Here is a 17747-nt window from a genome sequence, read left to right as displayed (position 1 = left end):
CTGAGGTTCCGGTTGCTTCTGAGCCACATTCCTCCCTGCTCTCCCATCTTCGTTCTTGCAGGTGCCTAGCCCTGGCACCTGTGCTGCTTGTGTACCCTCCCTGCCTCCCATCCTGGAGCTGCGGGCAGAGACCATCCTTAGTGTTCCTCCGCTGACCTGGACCCTGATCGAGTGACAGACTCCACACAGTGAGTCACTCACCTCCCCAAGGAGGGCTGGTTCTGGCCTCCTGGGAAGCAGGGACTCTGTAAAAGATTTGGGGTCTGGTGGACAGTCTGCTCCTAGGGGAATTCTGCGACACTGCGCATGCACAGAATTTATGTCCCCCACAGATTTCTTTGCTTCCCTGCAAAAAAATGACTTTCTGAGGGGGAAGCAAAGGGAAGCCACAAGAGCAGTCATGCGACCGTCCCTAGCAGTATGTTTTGGGTGCCCATGGCAGCTAGCAGAGAGGTAAATCACAGTAGGGCAGAGGGAAGGATCGGGGAAGACCTGGCTGGTGGCTCCTACCCTGCGCCGGGCTCAGCTGCTAGTCTTGGCTGGGCTGGGTAGGACAGGACTTCCTCTTCCCCGGCACGGCATCCAGGGCAGACCCACCCCCAGATTTCCCCCCCAGCTGTAGGAAGCTCTGCAAATTCCACCCCAGCTTCCTGCACCCATTGCTTCTCAGCTGCAGGGGAAGGGATCACTGTACGGGGAGCTGCTCTCCTACCTGCCCAACAGCATGTATCCAGACGCCCTCATACCCAGACCCTCCCGCTGAGCCTCACACCCCCATGACGAGCCCCACTCCCCCTGCACCCCGATGAGCCACCCCGATCCCCACCAGACCGAGCTCCAACCAGCTGCATCTAGATTGCCACCCCACTGAGCCCTACTCCCCCAGCATCTGGCTCCCTCCACACCCAGACCCCTCTTGCCGAGCTCTATCCCACCACATCTGGGACACACACCCCCTCGCTGAGCCCCAACCACCTTCACCTAGACCCCCCCTGCAGCGTCCCATTACTGTTGGATCCAGAACCTGCTAACAAGCCCCTGTGCATCTAGATCCACCTGCACCTGGATCTCCCACTGAGCCGCCTACACCCAGATGGCCCCACACAGAACGCTCTCAACCCGCACCTGGATCCCCCCACACTAAGCCCCTCCACACTTGAATCCTGACAGAGTGGGCCTGCCTGCCCACACCTGGCACGGAGGGGCAGGGCACGGCACTGGGGTGTTTCTGGGGCAGGCCCAGTCCTTGCGCTGTCATGATTGGGTGCAGCCTCACCACTGAGTCAGTGTTCTGGGGGAGAGCTGCAGAGTGATCTCCCACCTCTGTGCAGCCAGTGCCCTGTGCTCCATGCTGCAGCCTCCACATTTATTTGACAAAATGAGCAGAATTTTAAAATATGGTGTGCAGGATTTCTTTTTTTTTTTGTTTAGAATTTTTAATCGTTTGGTGTAGAATGCCCTTGGGAGTAATAATCAGCGGATTCTATTCTCCCTGTACCTTGTTTGCAGCTTCAGATAAACTTTTCTGCTTCTCCACCCCATTGTGATTATTGGGTGACGCACACCGGGCAATGAACCTTGCTGTTGTTCGCCTCTGGCACTGGGTGCCGGCAACAACCTCTTACCACGACAGCCCCACTAGGCATGGTATGTTGGCATTTCAGACTGTCAGGAGCTTCATTCAGAGAAACATTGGGTACATCTACACTGCAGTTAGACCCCTGCGGCTGCCTGTGCCAGCCAGCTCGGCCTACGGGGCTGTTTCCTTGCTAGACACTCGGACTGGAGACTGGGCTCTGGGGCCCTGCGAGGGGGGAGGGTCCTAGAGCCCGGACTCCAGCCTGAGCCCAAACATCTACACTGTTGTTAAACAGCCCCTTAGTTTGAGCTCCTGGAGTCGGCTGGCACTGGTCAGCCACAGGTGTCTACTTGCAGTATAGGCATACCCAATGTGGCCTGGGAGCCCAGGACTCCTGGGTTCTGTTCCCAGCCCTGACACTGACTTACTAAGTAATCTGTTCTCTCTGCACCTTACTGTCCTTCTCTCTAAGAAGGGGGGAGTAGTGCGTGCTTTGCTAGCTCGTGTGAGGTGGGACAAAGATCTCTGTAGCAGGAGAGCACATTATCTATTGTGGCAGTTTGCAGCCTTCTGTGCTTTACCAATGAATGGCAGTATTGACGAGGCAAGTGGCTTCGTGTCCCTCACCCTCCCACTGGCAGTGGTGCCAGGGAGGAGAGCAGTGCTGTGTGGGCTGACCTGGTAAGGGACTTGCTTAGAAACTGCTGGCTCCAGCATCTCTGCACAGACTGGGGGAGCCTTGGGAGCTGCAGGCAGCTCCTGCGTAGACTTAGGGCCGGTTTGGGGAGAGACTGACTGAACTGGTGCCAATGAGAAGGCTGGGGTGGACCTACCTCCAGTGGTTGGAGAAAGGGGCGGAACTGGGTCTCTCCATCTGCCCAGCCCTTTCCATAGGCTGGGGGATATTACTTCATTTTTTGGTCTCTTTCTGCTAGTAGGATGACACATCGCCACTCCACGCCAGCATGTGGGGAGAATGGGAGCCAGGAGCTAAGGCTCGCCATTTGAAATGGGCAGTTCCTGTCCCCTGAGAAGGTGCTGGGTGGATCACTTGGTGTCCTCTTTTGCTGTTCTTGGTCTGTCCTCTCCAATAACCAGGCTACTGGATTCCCATCCCAGAAGAGGAAGCTTCTCTAGAAGAGCAGTCTCAGATCTTCCCCTGGTGGAGTGCACACAGATTCTTTGATCAGAAAACCCTTACGCTTTGCTGCTGGGTTGCTGGTCAGGGAAGATCAGATTGTCCCTCATTGTTCAGCCATTCTTTCTCTCCTGATAGTTAGATAAAGGATCTGTCCACAGTTCGATTGCGCTGGAATTTGATAGCAGGGCTCAGCAGAGAGCAGCCTCCTTTATACTGAGGCTCAGTTAGATGAGAATTTGATCTTCCACCAGGTCACTCAGGGGAACAAAATCCATCTTCTCCTGTCATTACACGTTGTCTCAGTGCTCGTCGCTTAGTGCAGATTCCCCAGGCCCAGTCTCTCCTGGGTTTTGCCATATGGTAAAGGCACACTCCCCTGTTTTATTTTCATAGGTCCCAAGGCCAGAATGGACCATTATGATCATCTAGTCTGACCTGTATAACAGGCCAGAGAGCTACCCCCAAATAATTCCTAGAGCAGAGCTTCTAGAAGAACATCGAATTGTAATTTTAAAATTGCCAGTGATGGAGAATCCACCATGACGCTTGGTAGATTGTTCCAATTGTTAATTCCCCTTCCTGTAAAAACTTAGGCCTTATTTCCAGTCTGAATTTGTCTAGCTTCAACTTCCAGCCATTGGATGGTGTTAGACCTTCCTCTGCTGGACTGAAGATCCCATTTGTAACTATTTGTTCCCCATGTAGATACTTAGACTGGAATCATCACCCCTTAACCTTCTTTATTAAGCTAAATAGATAGAGCTCTCTGGGTCTGTCACTAGAAGGCAGGTTTTCTTGTCCTTTAATCATTTTCGTGGCTCTTTTCTGAACCTTCTCCAGTTTATCAACATCCTGCTTGAATTATGACCACCAAAACTGGACACAGGATTCCAGCAGCAGTCGCACCCAGTGCCAAAGACAGAGGTAAAATTACCTCTCTGCACCTACTCAAGGTTCCCATTTATGCACCTCAGGATCCTATTAGCTCTTTTGGCTACAGCATCCCACTGCAAGCTCGTGTTCAGTTCATAATCCACCATAACTCCGCAATCTTTTTCAGAGTTGCTGCTGCCCAAGATAGAGTCCATATCCTGCAAGTGGGGCCTGCATTGTTTGTTCCAAGATGTGTACATTTACATATAGCTGTATTTAAACACTGCATTGTTTGCTTGTACTCAGCTTACAAAGCAATCCGGATCGCTCTGTATCAGTGACCTGTCCTCTTCATCATGTATTGCTCCCCCAATATTTGTGATCTGCAAACCTTATCAGTGATGATTTTATGTTTTCTTCCAGGTCATTGATTCAAATAAATTAAATAGTGTAGGGCCAACACCTGGCCTTGTGGGATCCCACCAGAAACACGCCCACTCAATGATTCCCCTTTCCCAGTTACATTTTGAGATCTATCGGCTAGCTTTAATCCATTTGAGATGTGCCATGTTAATTTTCTATTTTTCTATCCTTGTCCCTGAGATCTCCACACCAGTGTGGTTTGAGGAGACCACGTTGCTGTTTCTGGGTTCTGGGAGGTCTCTAAGTGGTTTGCAGAGGGGTCTCTTTTCGGTCTTCAGGGTGAAGGCTGCTTTTGAATCCAGCAGAGCCCTCAGCCCGGTCCTGCCAGCTCCACAGGCTTGTAAAGAGTCTTTCAGCATTTTAAAGGCTTGCCAGAGTCATGACTCGGACACAGGAAAGGGTCTGTGGGGGAAGCACATACCTCCACTCTTCATCCTGCCCTTGGAGCCTTCACTTGGAAAGTCCTAACTCCTTTGCCATCAAATCTCAGCCTTCAAGTACATTATCGTTCTTTGCATTTCCTTGTCTTACAGAAGACAATAAAAATGCCCCCAGTGAGCACTCTGCTCTGGTCCTACCCATACTTCACTGGCCATTCCTCGTTCATTGGCAGCGGCACTCTCAAGTAAGGGCTGGGGGTGCTGGACCCCGCGTGGAGCTGTGCGCCTGCTTGTTCTCTCTTGCTGGGTGAGGGTAGTAGGGGAGCGCGGAATAGCTGCATCTCCAGATATTGTGCCTCAGTGACCAGGTAACTGACAGACTGCATTTTAGCCTACTGCACTGCCTCTCTCTGGGGGCCCATCAGCTGTTCTTCCCTATCACTTCTCGCTTGTCGCCAGGGTTATAATCACTTATTGGCAGCCCTGAGTAGATTGACAAGCGTGGAATTGCTGCATGGTCTGGAATGCTGCTGTGCCGGGCAGCTATCAGGGGCCTAGGCACGGGAGATGGGCATGCATGCAGTAGTTGATCCTGGGAAAAGGGGGCCAGCTTGGCAAGTGGGGCAAGAGCCCTCCATGGCGGCCTGGGGAAGGGAGAGATGGGACAGGAAGCATGCAGTGCCTTCTCTGTTGTAAAGCACCACTGCACTGCGCATGCAGGAATGCCTGCTCAGAGAGCTCTGTTAGTGCCAGCTGTGGGGTGCCCGTAATTCAGGTGTGGCAGGCACTTCCCAGGTGCCATGACCTGCCTGCTGCAGCTTGTGTAACCCTGATGATGTTGCTCCCTAGAAACTTCTCTCACTCCCCTACTTGGGGGCACTGGTGCAAACAGTGTCCATGTGGTGTGGGAGCTGTCTGCCTCAGTGCAGGTGCAGCAAGTGTGAGTCTCCCACATGCAGCGTGGTGTGTAATGGTGATGGAGGTGCGTGGTGTGCTGAGTGGGCATGGCGCCAGGGGATTGCCACCCCTGCTCTCAGGGCACTGTCTCTAGGCTTGGGTGTTCTGCTCACTTAGAGTTATGAAGTGGCTTTCCATTACAGATGGCCCAGAAAGTACCCCTGTACTCCCCGGAGCTCCCTGCTGAGCAGGACTGGGGGAGTCAGCGACTGAGGGGCAAGCGTCTCCTTGATGTACTTGAGAGATTTGTGTGAACACTGACTAGTGTGATGCTGCTGCAAGGCAGGCCCCTGCGTGTGAGCTGCCTGAGCCTCCTCACAGGGCCAGTGTATGGTGGCTGGGGCTCTCCCTAGAGCTGCTGCCAGCCCACCCTGTCTGGGGAAGTGAGGAGCATGGCAGAGTGATCCATGGCTCCTCCATGCACACAGAGTCTGGAGGGGAGGATGACTAAACCCACCCCCCCCTCTGCTTCTTCTGGGGCCAGAGCTCCCATGGCTCGTGCCCAGGGCAGCACGTGCTGCTGGAGAATTGTTGGGGAGCCTAGAGGTGACAGAGGACCAGGGACTACCCCATCAAGCCTGTTCTGTATTGATGCTGGTTCTGGGCTCCTCTCTCTTGCTGCATGGGCTCAGCTGTGGGAGTGGTCCAGAAGGGCCTTGGCTCCTGCGTGGCCTTCCTGGCTCAAGCCCATCTCCCGCTGATGGGAGGAGGGCATCCCTCTGGGGATGAGGAGCCAACCACTGGCTCGTCTGAGCCAAGGAGAACATAAGAACGTCTATACTGGGTCAGACCAAAGGTCCATCTAGCCCAGTAGCCTGTCTTCCGACAGTGGCCAATGCCAGGTGCCCCAGAGGGAATGAACAGGACAGGGAATCATCAAGTTGATCCATCCCCTGTCACCCATTCTCAGCTTCTGGCAAACAGAGGCTAGGGACATCATCCCTGCCCATCCTAGCTAATAGCCATTGATGGACCTATCCTCCATGAATTTTATATAGTTCTTTTTTGAACGCTGTTATAGTCTTGGCCTTCACATCATCCTCTGGCAAGGAGTTCCACAGGTTGACAGTGCGTTGTGTGAAAAAATATTTCCTTCTGTTTGTTTTAAACCTGCTGCCCATTAATTTCATTTGGCGGCTCCTAGTTCTTGTATTATGAGAAGGAGTAAATAACACTTCCTTATTTACTTTCTCCACCCCAGTCATGATTTTATAGATCTCTATCATATCCCCCCTTAGTCGTCTCTTTTCCAAGCTGAAAAGGCCCAGTCTTTATTACTCTCTCCTCCTATGGCATCCATTCCATACCCTATATCATTTTTGTTGCTCTTTTCTGAACCTTTTCCAAGTCCAATATACCTTTTCTGAGATGGGGCGACCACATCTGCACGCAGTATTCAAGATGTGGGTGTACCATGGATTTACATAGAGACAATATATTTTCTGTCTATTATCGATCCCTTTCTTAATGATTCCCAACATTGTTCACTTTTTTGACGGCCACTGCACATTGAGTGGATGTTTTCAGAGAACTATCCACAATGACTCCAAGATCTCTTTCTTGAGTGGTAACACCTAATTTAGACCCCATCATTTTATATATATAGTTGGGATTATGTTTTCCAATTTGCATTCCTTTGCATTTATCAACATTGAATTTTATCTGCCATTTTGTTGCCCTGTCATCCAGATTTGTAGCTCTTCGCAGTCTGCCTGGGACTTAACAATCTTGAGTAGTTTTGTATCATCTGCAAATTTTGCCACCTCACTGTTTACCCCTTTTTCCAGATCATTTATGAATATGTTGAATAGGACTGGGCCCAGTACAGACCCCCTGGAGGACACCACTATTTACCCCTCTCCATTCTGAAAATGGACCATTTATTCCTACCCTTTGTTTCCTATCTTTTAACCGGTTACTTTTAACCAAAGACTTGGCCGTGTGGTGGGTGGGAGGGAGGGAAGGTGAGACCATCTCCTGGCAGGGGACAGGGCCTGTGGGGTGGGTGAATGTCTCCTTGTACCTGATGCAGACTCTCCTCTGCTGGCAGGTACGTGAACACCCTGTTGAAGCTCATCCCCCCTGTGCTGAGCCTCCAGGAGCAGCTGCGCCAGGCCGTCCAGGGTGGGGACATGGAGACGTCGCATGGGATCTGCCGAATTGCTGTGGCCCTGGGAGAGAACCATTCCCGGTGAGTTGGGGATCCAAGGGCTTGGCACTGCCCTGGAAGTGCCCATGCTCTTGTGGAGGGGGAATGTTCGCTTGGGCTGATGCCATGATGTCCCCTGGGGATGGGGGAGTGGGTACTTGGTCTCTACTGCGCCCCTCCTTATCGCTATGGCTGGGCAAATCTGCATGGTGCTGTGTCAGATTTCCAGGGGGAAGGGGGAATGTCGCCTTCAAATGCTGAGCTGAACGGGCCATCCCCTGCTGCTCCTCCCACCTCGCCTCTGAGTGTGTATGGAGGAGCCCACGGGACCTGTCATCCTCCCCATCCCCTCCTGGGGCAGCCTGCTGCACTGGTTAGCAGGCCTGTGGGCATACCGGGGCCTGCACCTTACCCGAGCTTCTTCACTAGAAAGGAATTTTAAGGGGGACTGAGTCCAGACTAGCCAGCTACACCAGCACAGCCTCACTTCAGAGATTGTGCCCAGCCACGGTGGCATATCCGTGCTCTCGGTGGGGCTTAGCCTTGCCCTGGGTCCTTATTAGCGTAGGGGCCTGTTATATTCATTTAGATGGAATATATGGGCCCAAAAAGCCAAAGATGTTAACTAGGGCTGTCAAGCCATTAAAAAAATTAACTGCGCAATTAAAAAAATTAATCATGCAATAAAACAATAATAGAATACAATTTATTTAAATATTTTGGATGTTTTCTACATTTTCAAATATATTGATTTAAATTACAACACAGAATAAAGCGTACAGTGCTCACTTTATATTTTTCATTACAGATATTTGCACTGTAAAAAACAAAAGAAATAGTATATTTCAGTTCACCTAGTACAAGTACTGTAGTACAGTCTCTTTATCATGAAAGTTGAACTTACAAATGTAGAATTATGTACAAAAAAACCTGCATTCTAAAATAAAACAATGTAAAACTTTAGAATCTGCAAGTCCATTCAGTCCTACTTCAGCCAATCCTCAGACAAACAAGTTTGGTTTCAATTTGCAGGAGATAATGCTGACCATGTCTTGTTTACAGTGTCACCTGAAAGTGAGAACAGGCGTTCGTATGGCACTGTTGTAGCCGGCATCGTAAGATATTTACGTGCCAGATGTGCTAAAGATTCATATGTCCCTTCATGCTTCAACCACCATTCCAGGGGCCATGTGTCCATGCTGATGACGGGTTCTGCTCGATCACGATCCAAAGCGGAGCGGACCGACACATGTTCATTTTCATCATCTGAATCCGATACTAGCAGCAGAAGGTTGATTTTCTTTTTTGGTGGTTTGGTGTCTGTAGTTTCCGCATCAGAGTGTTGCTCTTTTAAGACTTCTGAAAGCATGCGCCGCACCTCGTCCCTCTCAGATTTTGGAAGGCACTTCAAATTCTTAAACCCTGGGTTACGTGCTGTAGCTGTCTTTAGAAATCTCACATAGAATCATAGAATCATAGAATATAAGGGTTGGAAGGGACCCCAGAAGGTCATCTAGTCCAACCCCCTGCTCAAAGCAGGACCAATTCCCAGTTAAATCATCCCAGCCAGGGCTTTGTCAAGCCTGACCTTAAAAACCTCTAAGGAAGGAGATTCTACCACCTCCCTAGGTAACGCATTCCAGTGTTTCACCACCCTCTTAGTGAAAAAGTTTTTCCTAATATCCAATCTAAACCTCCCCCACTGCAGCTTGAGACCATTACTCCTCGTTCTGTCATCTGATACCATTGAGAACAGTCTAGAGCCATCCTCTTTGGAACCCCCTTTCAGGTAGTTGAAAGCAGCTATCAAATCCCCCCTCATTCTTCTCTTCTGCAGGCTAAACAATCCCAGCTCCCTCAGCCTCTCCTCATAACTCATGTGTTCCAGACCCCTAATCATTTTTGTTGCCCTTCGCTGGACTCTCTCCAATTTATCCACATCCTTCTTGAAGTGTGGGGCCCAAAACTGGACACAGTACTCCAGATGAGGCCTCACCAATGTCGAATAGAGGGGAACGATCACGTCCCTCGATCTGCTCGCTATGCCCCTACTTATACATCCCAAAATGCCATTGGCCTTCTTGGCAACAAGGGCACACTGCTGACTCATATCCAGCTTCTCGTCCACTGTCACCCCTAGGTCCTTTTCTGCAGAACTGCTGCCTAGCCATTCGGTCCCTAGTCTGTAGCTGTGCATTGGGTTCTTCCGTCCTAAGTGCAGGACCCTGCACTTATCCTTCTTGAACCTCATCAGATTTCTTTTGGCCCAATCCTCCAATTTGTCTAGGTCCCTCTGTATCCTATCCCTCCCCTCCAGCGTATCTACCACTCCTCCCAGTTTAGTATCATCCGCAAATTTGCTGAGAGTGCAATCCACACCATCCTCCAGATCATTTATGAAGATATTGAACAAAACCGGCCCCAGGACCGACCCTTGGGGCACTCCACTTGATACCGGCTGCCAACTAGACATGGAGCCATTGATAACTACCCGTTGAGCCCGACAATCTAGCCAGCTTTCTACCCACCTTGTAGTGCATTCATCCAGCCCATACTTCCTTAACTTGCTGACAAGAATACTGTGGGAGACCGTGTCAAAAGCTTTGCTAAAGTCAAGAAACAATACATCCACTGCTTTCCCTTCATCCACAGAACCAGTAATCTCATCATAGAAGGCGATTAGATTAGTCAGGCATGACCTTCCCTTGGTGAATCCATGCTGGCTGTTCCTGATCACTTTCCTCTCATGCAAGTGCTTCAGGATTGATTCTTTGAGGACCTGCTCCATGATTTTTCCAGGGACTGAAGTGAGGCTGACTGGCCTGTAGTTCCCAGGATCCTCCTTCTTCCCTTTTTTAAAGATTGGCACTACATTAGCCTTTTTCCAGTCATCCGGGACTTCCCCGGTTCGCCACGAGTTTTCAAAGATAATGGCCAATGGCTCTGCAATCACAGCCGCCAGTTCCTTCAGCACTCTCGGATGCAACTCGTCCGGCCCCATGGACTTGTGCACGTCCAGCTTTTCTAAATAGTCCCTAACCACCTCTATCTCCACAGAGGGCTGTCCATCTCTTCCCCATTTTGTGATGCCCAGCGTAGCAGTCTGGGAGCTGACCTTGTTAGTGAAAACAGAGGCAAAAAAAGCATTGAGTACATTAGCTTTTTCCACATCCTCTGTCACTAGTTTGCCTCCCTCATTCAGTAAGGGGCCCACAATTGGTACCTTCTTTGCGTTTTGTCAAATCTGCAGTGAAAGTGTTCTTAAAACGAACAACATGTGCTGGGGCATCATCCGAGACTGCAATAACATGAAGTATATGGCAGAATCCGGGTGAAACAGAGCAGGGGACATACAATTCTTCCCCAAGGAGTTCAGTCACAATTTTAATTAACGCATTATTTTTTTTAACAAGCATCATCAGCATGGAAGCATGTCTTCTGGAATGGTGGCCGAAGCATGAAGGGGCATATGAATGTTTAGCATATCTGGCACATAAATACCTTGCAATGCCGGCTACAAAAGTGCCATGTGAACGCCTGTTCTGACTTTCAGGTGACATTGTCAATAAGAAGCAGGCAGCATTATCTCCTGTAAATGTAAACAAACTTGTTTGTCTTAGCAACTGGCTGAACAAGAAGTAGGACTGAGTGGATTTGTAGGCTCTAAAGTTTTGCATTGTTTTGTTTTTGAGTGCAGCTATGTAACAAAAAAACCCTACATTTGTAAGTTGCACTTCCATGATAAAGCGATTGCAGGACAGTACTTGTATGAGGTAGATTGAAAAATACTGTTTCTTTTATCATTTTTACAGTGCAAATATTTGTAATAAAAAAGTAGTAATATAAAGTGAGCACTGTACACTTTGTATTCTGTGTTGTGATTGAAATCAATGTATTTGAAAATGTAGAAAAACATCCAAAATATTTAATACATTTCAATTGGTAGTCTATTGTTTAACAATAATTAATCACCATTAATTTTTTTAATCAGTTAATTTATTTTAGTTAATTGTGTGAATTGCTTGTGATTAATCGACAGCCCTAGTGTTAACATGATCCTGAAACTGTCCAGCATTAAACAGTGTTAAACAAGGGGTCAGGGTTTGCTTTCCAGAGACCTCGGACTGCTCTGTCCCAAGGCAGACACCAGGAACAACCCTTCAGCCTTTCGTTAAAGATACAGGAAAAGAAGGAAAACCAGTTGAAGCCTTTGAAATGTGAAGTATTTAGTCAGGTTTTCGTTGTAACAACATCCCTTGTTTTAGAAAGCCCCCGCCCTCTCACTCGACATCCTGGTAGATGGTGTCAGAGACGGGAGTAACTGGCCTTTTGGGGTTAGTGGAGCTGGCCTGGAGCTGCTGCTGTTGAAGTTTGATCCTGTTTCCTAGCAGATGAAACCAGACGAACATACATAAAAGTGGGAGAGAAAAGAGCAGCAAGGAGAGAGGCTGCAGCTCCTGTCTATGATATTGACTCTCTTGCATCCTCACTGCTGGAGAAACACAGGCCCAGCCCACAGGCATATCAGCCACTCCAAGGCTTGGCAAACTGGTACCGGCATCGGGCTATTTAGGGCATTGATTTTAGTTGCTTCTCTGGTCGCAAGCTTTCAGCAGCATTACAGAATAGACAGTATTGGCCAGCTCAGCCAAACTCTGCTGAGCCAGAAGGAGAGCTATAGAAGAGAGAAGAGAGAAAGTGGGAAGAGAGAGGACACTTGGGGGATATGGTAGTCTCCGTCTCAGGAGGTGGTTGGGAGATTAGCCAGAACCATTAGAGACAGAGGTGGCAATGTCATCTGGGTGCCTCTCTCTGGCCTGGCCTGGCTGGGACGTCTCTCAGGCCCAGGATGACAAAAGTCTGTTCCCCACCCCCCGCTTAATGTTAGGGTAGATCCTGGGATCCCCGGAGACGGTGGGAGTGGCAGCCATGATAAAGCTTGCTTCAGCAATTGTCAGTAGACAGCTTATTCTTCTGCTGATGATTTTCCCCCCGAGTCTTTTCTCTGCAAGCACCTGAGGGGAGTGGTGTGTGGAATAGCCCATCCCCTCGTTCACCAGTTCACCAGTTAGGCCTAATTTCTGATGCGCCCATTTTGGCCTTTGATTTCTGATCTCGCGCTGTTCTTGTGTGCCAGCCGGTCTGTTAACGCAGGCCTCGAGTTCCATTAGGGGGCCTTTTTGTTTGGAGTAGTTTCGGCAGCCTTGCTGTTGGCACCTTTCCCCAGCAGCATTTGTAGTGGTGGGCTATTGAGAGTCTGTAGCTTCCACTCGCTTCTTCTGTGGGCCCGGTTATCACAGCAGTCCGGGTGCCCTCTGCTGTCCCCCCAGAGCCCTGCTGGACCAGGTGCAGCATTGGCAGAGCTTCCTGGCGCTGGTCAACATGATCATGTTCTGCACTGGTATCCCCGGGCACTACCCTGTCAACGAAACCACCAGCTCCCTGACGCTCACCTTCTGGTACACGCTGCAGGTGAGTGACCGTCCCTTGTGCAATGGCAGAGCTGTGGGGAAGTGGGCAGCTGGCTGGGGGTCCAGGCACTGCCCAGGTCACTGCCATGCTCCCTGCTCTATTAGCACCTCAGAGCCCACACTGCAGCCCTGCATCTGTTTGGAAGGGGGGGGCGAGAGCTGGGAGTCCTGCCCTCCCCAAGCATGCATTGCACTGGGCAATGTAGCCTGGAGCAGCTCATGGCCAAGTCAGGCCTCAGCCTCCTCTTGCAACTAAGTGTGGCTCGGTGGCAGAGCTGGGGGGCAGGCCCATGCGTGCAGGGACATACGACACTGCTCTCTGGCCCGGGGTCGCTGCTGTGTGAGCTCGAACACTGGGCGTTCCCCGACCACGTGTTCCCAGGCATGTCAGGGTAACTCAGTGGGCACTGGCTTGGTGAGGGACTGCGCACAGATGGGTATTGGGCTGCCTCCTCGTTTATGGCTCGAGCACTGCACCCAGGCCTTTACCCTCCATGTGAATGTCTGAAATGGGCCCTTTTCCCTCCAGTACTGCCCCTGTCGGGGTGTGGCTGAGCAGAGCTGGGAACAGAGCCCAGCTCCAGCCAGGAGAGGTTGCGGGGGGACCTGCTGGGAATTCGCTGGGGCACGTCACCAGTAGGCCATGGTAGAGGAGAGGCTGCTGCTGTTCCCTTTCCCTAGCTCCCTCCCTCATGCCAGCCCAAACCCAGACACACGTTCTAGTGCAGGGGAGGGGAGGCATGGGTCTGCTTGTCCTTCATAGAACTCCTGCCATGGCCGCCAGAACTTGCGGAGAGGGGCTTGGTATGTGCCAGCCGGGGGCTCTCTGGGCAGGCCTGTCCTCTAAGTGTCTGCCTCCCTGCAGCTCTGCATGGCCAAAGTTTGGCCCAAGCGGTTCAAAGCCATTGCAGGAGGGTGAGATTAGGAGCATGGGCCCTGTGGCTCGGTTTCCCCACCCCCACATTCCCTTGGGGTCTGAGCTGGAACAAGAGCCCAAGCACTTCCAGGGCCTCATTAGCATGGCTAATTAAAACTTCACACCCCTGCTTTGCCCAACAGCAGGCCTGATTGTCCAGCCCCTGGCTGTGTCTCTGGCTGCCAGCTGCAGAGGGAGCTGGGGTGACACATTATCTGTTGTTGGGCCTGCAGTCTTGTCTTCTCCTAAGCTGAAGAGGCTTCTGGCTTGGCCTCTAGGAGCACCGCCTGTCTCCTGGAGCTGGCCTGTTAGAATCTGATGGCCTTACCCCTGGGCTGTTTGGGGTCTGTGCAGGTGGCACGACTAGTGGACAGGGCTGGAGTTTGCTACAGGTCTCCCTCCTCCTGGGCTTTTGCAACCCCCCTTTTCCTTGTGATGACACATCAGCTCAGTGCAGAGGCTCCAGGCCTTAGAGGCCTCCACGCCCTGGCAGGCTTCGCTGACTGCGTCACCCTGTGTGTGCCCTTCCCTTCCTCCGCCCCAGCATCTACGTTCGGATGAGAAACAGTCAAATGAAAAAAAAGTACCATTCAATTACATCACGTAATGGCAGACAGCTGAAAAGTGACACGTTTTTAAAATGCTTATATACCAATGCTAGGAGTCTAAATAATACGATGGGTGAGCTAGAATGCCTCATATTCAGTGAGGATATTTATATAAGAGGCATACAGAAACTTGGTGGAATGAGGATAATCAATGGGACACAGTAATACCAGGGTACAAAATCTTTCAGAAGGACGGAAGAGGTCGTGCTGGTGGGGGAGTGACATTAGATGTGAAAGAAAGTGTAGAATCAAATGAAGTAAAAATCTTAAATGAACCAAACTGTACCACAGAATCTCTATGGATAGTAATTCCATGCTTGAATAATAAGAATATAGCAGTAGGGATATATTACCGACCACCTGACCAGGATGGTGATAGTGACTGTGAAATGCTCAGGGAGATTAAAGGGGCTATTAAAATTAAAAACTCACTAATAATGGTGGATTTCAACTATCCCCATATTGACTGGGTGCATGTCACCTCAGGACGGGATGCAGAGATGAAAGTTTCTTGACACTTTAAATGATTGCTTCTTGGAGCAGCTGGTCCTGGAACCCACAAGAGGAGAGATAATTCTTGATTTAATCCTAAAGGGAGCACAAGATCAGGTCTAAGAGGTGAATATAGCTGGACCGCTTTGTAATAGTGACCATAATATAATTAAATTTAACATCCCTGTGGCGGGGAAAACACCACAGCGGCCCAACACAGTAGCATTTAATTTCAGAAAGGGGAACTACACAAAAATGAGGAGGTTAAAGAGAAACTAAATGGTACAGAGCCTGCAAGCTGTATGGAAACTATTTAAAGACACCATAATAGGGACTCAACTTGTATACCCCAAATTAAAAAACATAGTAAGAGAACCAAAAAAGTGCCACCCTGGCTAAACAACAAAGTAAGAGAACCAGTGAGAGGCAAAAAGGCATCCTTTAAAAAATGCAAGTTAAATCCTAGTGAGGAAAATAGAAAAGAACATAAATTCTGGCAAATGAAATGTAAACATATATTTAGGAAGGCCAAAAAAGAATTTGAAGAACAGTTAGCCAAATACTCGAAAAGTAATCGCAATAATTTTTTTTAAGTACATCTGAAGCAGGAAGCTGCTAAACAACCAGTGGGGCCACTGGGCAATCGAGGTGCTAAAGGAGCACACAAGGACGATAAGGCCATTGCGGAGAAACGAAATGAATTATTTGCATCGGTCTTCACGGCTGAGGATGTGAGGGAGAGTCCCAACCCTGAGCCATTCTTTTTAGGTGACAAATCTGAGGAACTGTCGCAGATAGTGGTGTTGTTAGAGGAGGTTTTGGAACAAATTGATCAGTAATAAGTCACCAGGGCCAGATGGTATCACCCAAGAGTTCTGAAGGAACTCAGATGTGAAATTGCAGGACTACTAACTGTAGTCTGTAACCTATCATTTAAATCCACTTCTATACTAAGTGACTGGAGGATAGCCAATATGACGCCAGTTTTTAAAAAGGGCTCCAGAGGTGATCCCGGCAATTACAAGCCGGTAAGCCTGACTTCAGTACCAGGCAAACTGGTTGAAACTATAGTAAAGAACAAAATTGTTGGACACATAGGTAAACATAATTTGTTGGGGAAGAGTCAACATGTTTTTTGTAAAGGGAAATCATGCCTCACCAATCTACTAGAATTCTTTGAAGGGGTCAACAAGCATGTGGGGAAGGGGGATCCAGTGGATAGAGTGATTTAGATTTTCAGAAAGCCTTTGTCAAGGTCCCTCACTAAAGGCTCTTAAGCAAAGTAAGCTGTCATGGGATAAGAGGGAAGGTCCTTTCATGGATCAGTAACTGGTTAAAAGATAGGAAAGAAAGGGTAGGAATAAATGGTCAGTTTTCAAAATGGAGAGAGGTAAATAGTGGTGTCCCCCAAGGGGTCTGTACTGGGCCCAGTCCTATTCAACATATTCATAAATGATCTGGAAAAAGGGGTAAACAGTAAGATGGCAAAATTTGCAGATGATACAAAACTACTCAAGATAGTTAAGTCCCAGGCAGACTGTGAAGAGATACAGAAGGGTCTCTCAAAACTGGGTGACTGGGCAACAAAATGGCAGATAAAATTCAATGTTGATAAATGCAAAGTAATGCAAATTAGAAAACATAATCCCAACTATATAGCTGTTACCACTCAAGAAAGAAATCTTGGAGTCATTGTGGGAAGTTCTCTGAAAACATCCACTCAATGTGCAGCAGCGGTCAAAAAAGTGAACAACGTTGGGAATCATTAAGAAAGGGATAGATAATAAGACAGAAAATATCATATTGCCTCTATATCAATCCATGGTACGCCCACATCTTGAATACTGCATGCAGATGTGGTCCCCCCATCTCAAAAAAGATATATTGGACTTGGAAAAGGTTCAGAAAAGAGCAACAAATATGGTGAGGGGTCTGGAATGGCTGCCATATGAGGAGAGATTAATAAAACTGGGACTTTTCAGCTTGGAAAAGAGACGACTAAGGCGGGATATGATAGAGATCTATAAAATCATGACAGGTGTGGAGAAACTAAATAAGGAAGTGTTATGTACTCCTTCTCATAACACAAGATCAAGGGGTCACCCAATGAAATGAATAGGCAGCACGTTTAGTTTAATTTCAGAAAGGGGAACTACAAAAGGAAATATTTTTTCACACAACGCACCTGTGGAACTCTTTGCCAGAGGATGATGTGAAGGCCAAGACTATAACAGGTTTCAAAAAAGAACCAGATAAGTTCATGGAGGGTAGGTCCATCAATGGCTATTAGCCAGGATGGGCAGGGATGATGTCCCTAGCCTCTGTTTGCCAGGAGCTGGGAATGGGCGACAGGGGATGGATCACTGGGTGATTCCCTGTTCTGTTCATTCCCTCTGGGGCACCTGGCACTGGCCACTGTCAGGGACTGGGCTAGATGGACCTTTGGTCTGACCCAGTCTGGCCGTTCTTACGTTCCTCCAAATCCTCCCAGGACCAGTTGTGGGGTGAGCTGATGACTGGGGTAGTGGTCTTGGGAGCCCTGGTTTCACCGGTGGTTCCTTGGCTTCCTTTAGCTCACAGCCAGCGGCATTGTTGTCGTCCTTAGTGTATCGTGGCTAGGCTGAGCCCGCCAGGCTCCAGCGCTCAGCCCCCCGTGATAGGGCTGGTGAAGAACCTGCACGGGACAGCGAGATCTGAAGCTGGGCTGCTGATCCCCTGCCACTCCCAGCCCCTTGTGCTGCCGTGTTGGCCAGTACCT

The 17747-nt window shown here is 49.3% G+C and overlaps 1 protein-coding gene across 2 annotated transcripts in view; it reads left to right on the top strand.

The window, feature by feature from the left end:
• IPO13 (importin 13) overlaps window positions 1–17747 on the top strand; it is a 67160-nt gene that overhangs the window by 25719 nt on the left and 23694 nt on the right. For both annotated transcript variants that reach the window (XM_048862083.2, XM_048862082.2), the window contains exons 3-4: window positions 7404–7544; window positions 12833–12974. In XM_048862083.2, coding sequence (XP_048718040.2) covers window positions 7404–7544; window positions 12833–12974 — 283 coding nt within the window. The remainder of the gene's footprint in view (window positions 1–7403; window positions 7545–12832; window positions 12975–17747) is intronic.

The sequence above is a fragment of the Caretta caretta genome, chromosome 8, assembly GCF_965140235.1.
Source record: "Caretta caretta isolate rCarCar2 chromosome 8, rCarCar1.hap1, whole genome shotgun sequence".
In the NCBI taxonomy this organism is placed as follows: domain Eukaryota; kingdom Metazoa; phylum Chordata; order Testudines; family Cheloniidae; genus Caretta; species Caretta caretta.
The sequence above is the reverse complement of the archived record's forward strand: the minus strand, read 5'-3'. Positions and strand labels throughout refer to the sequence as shown.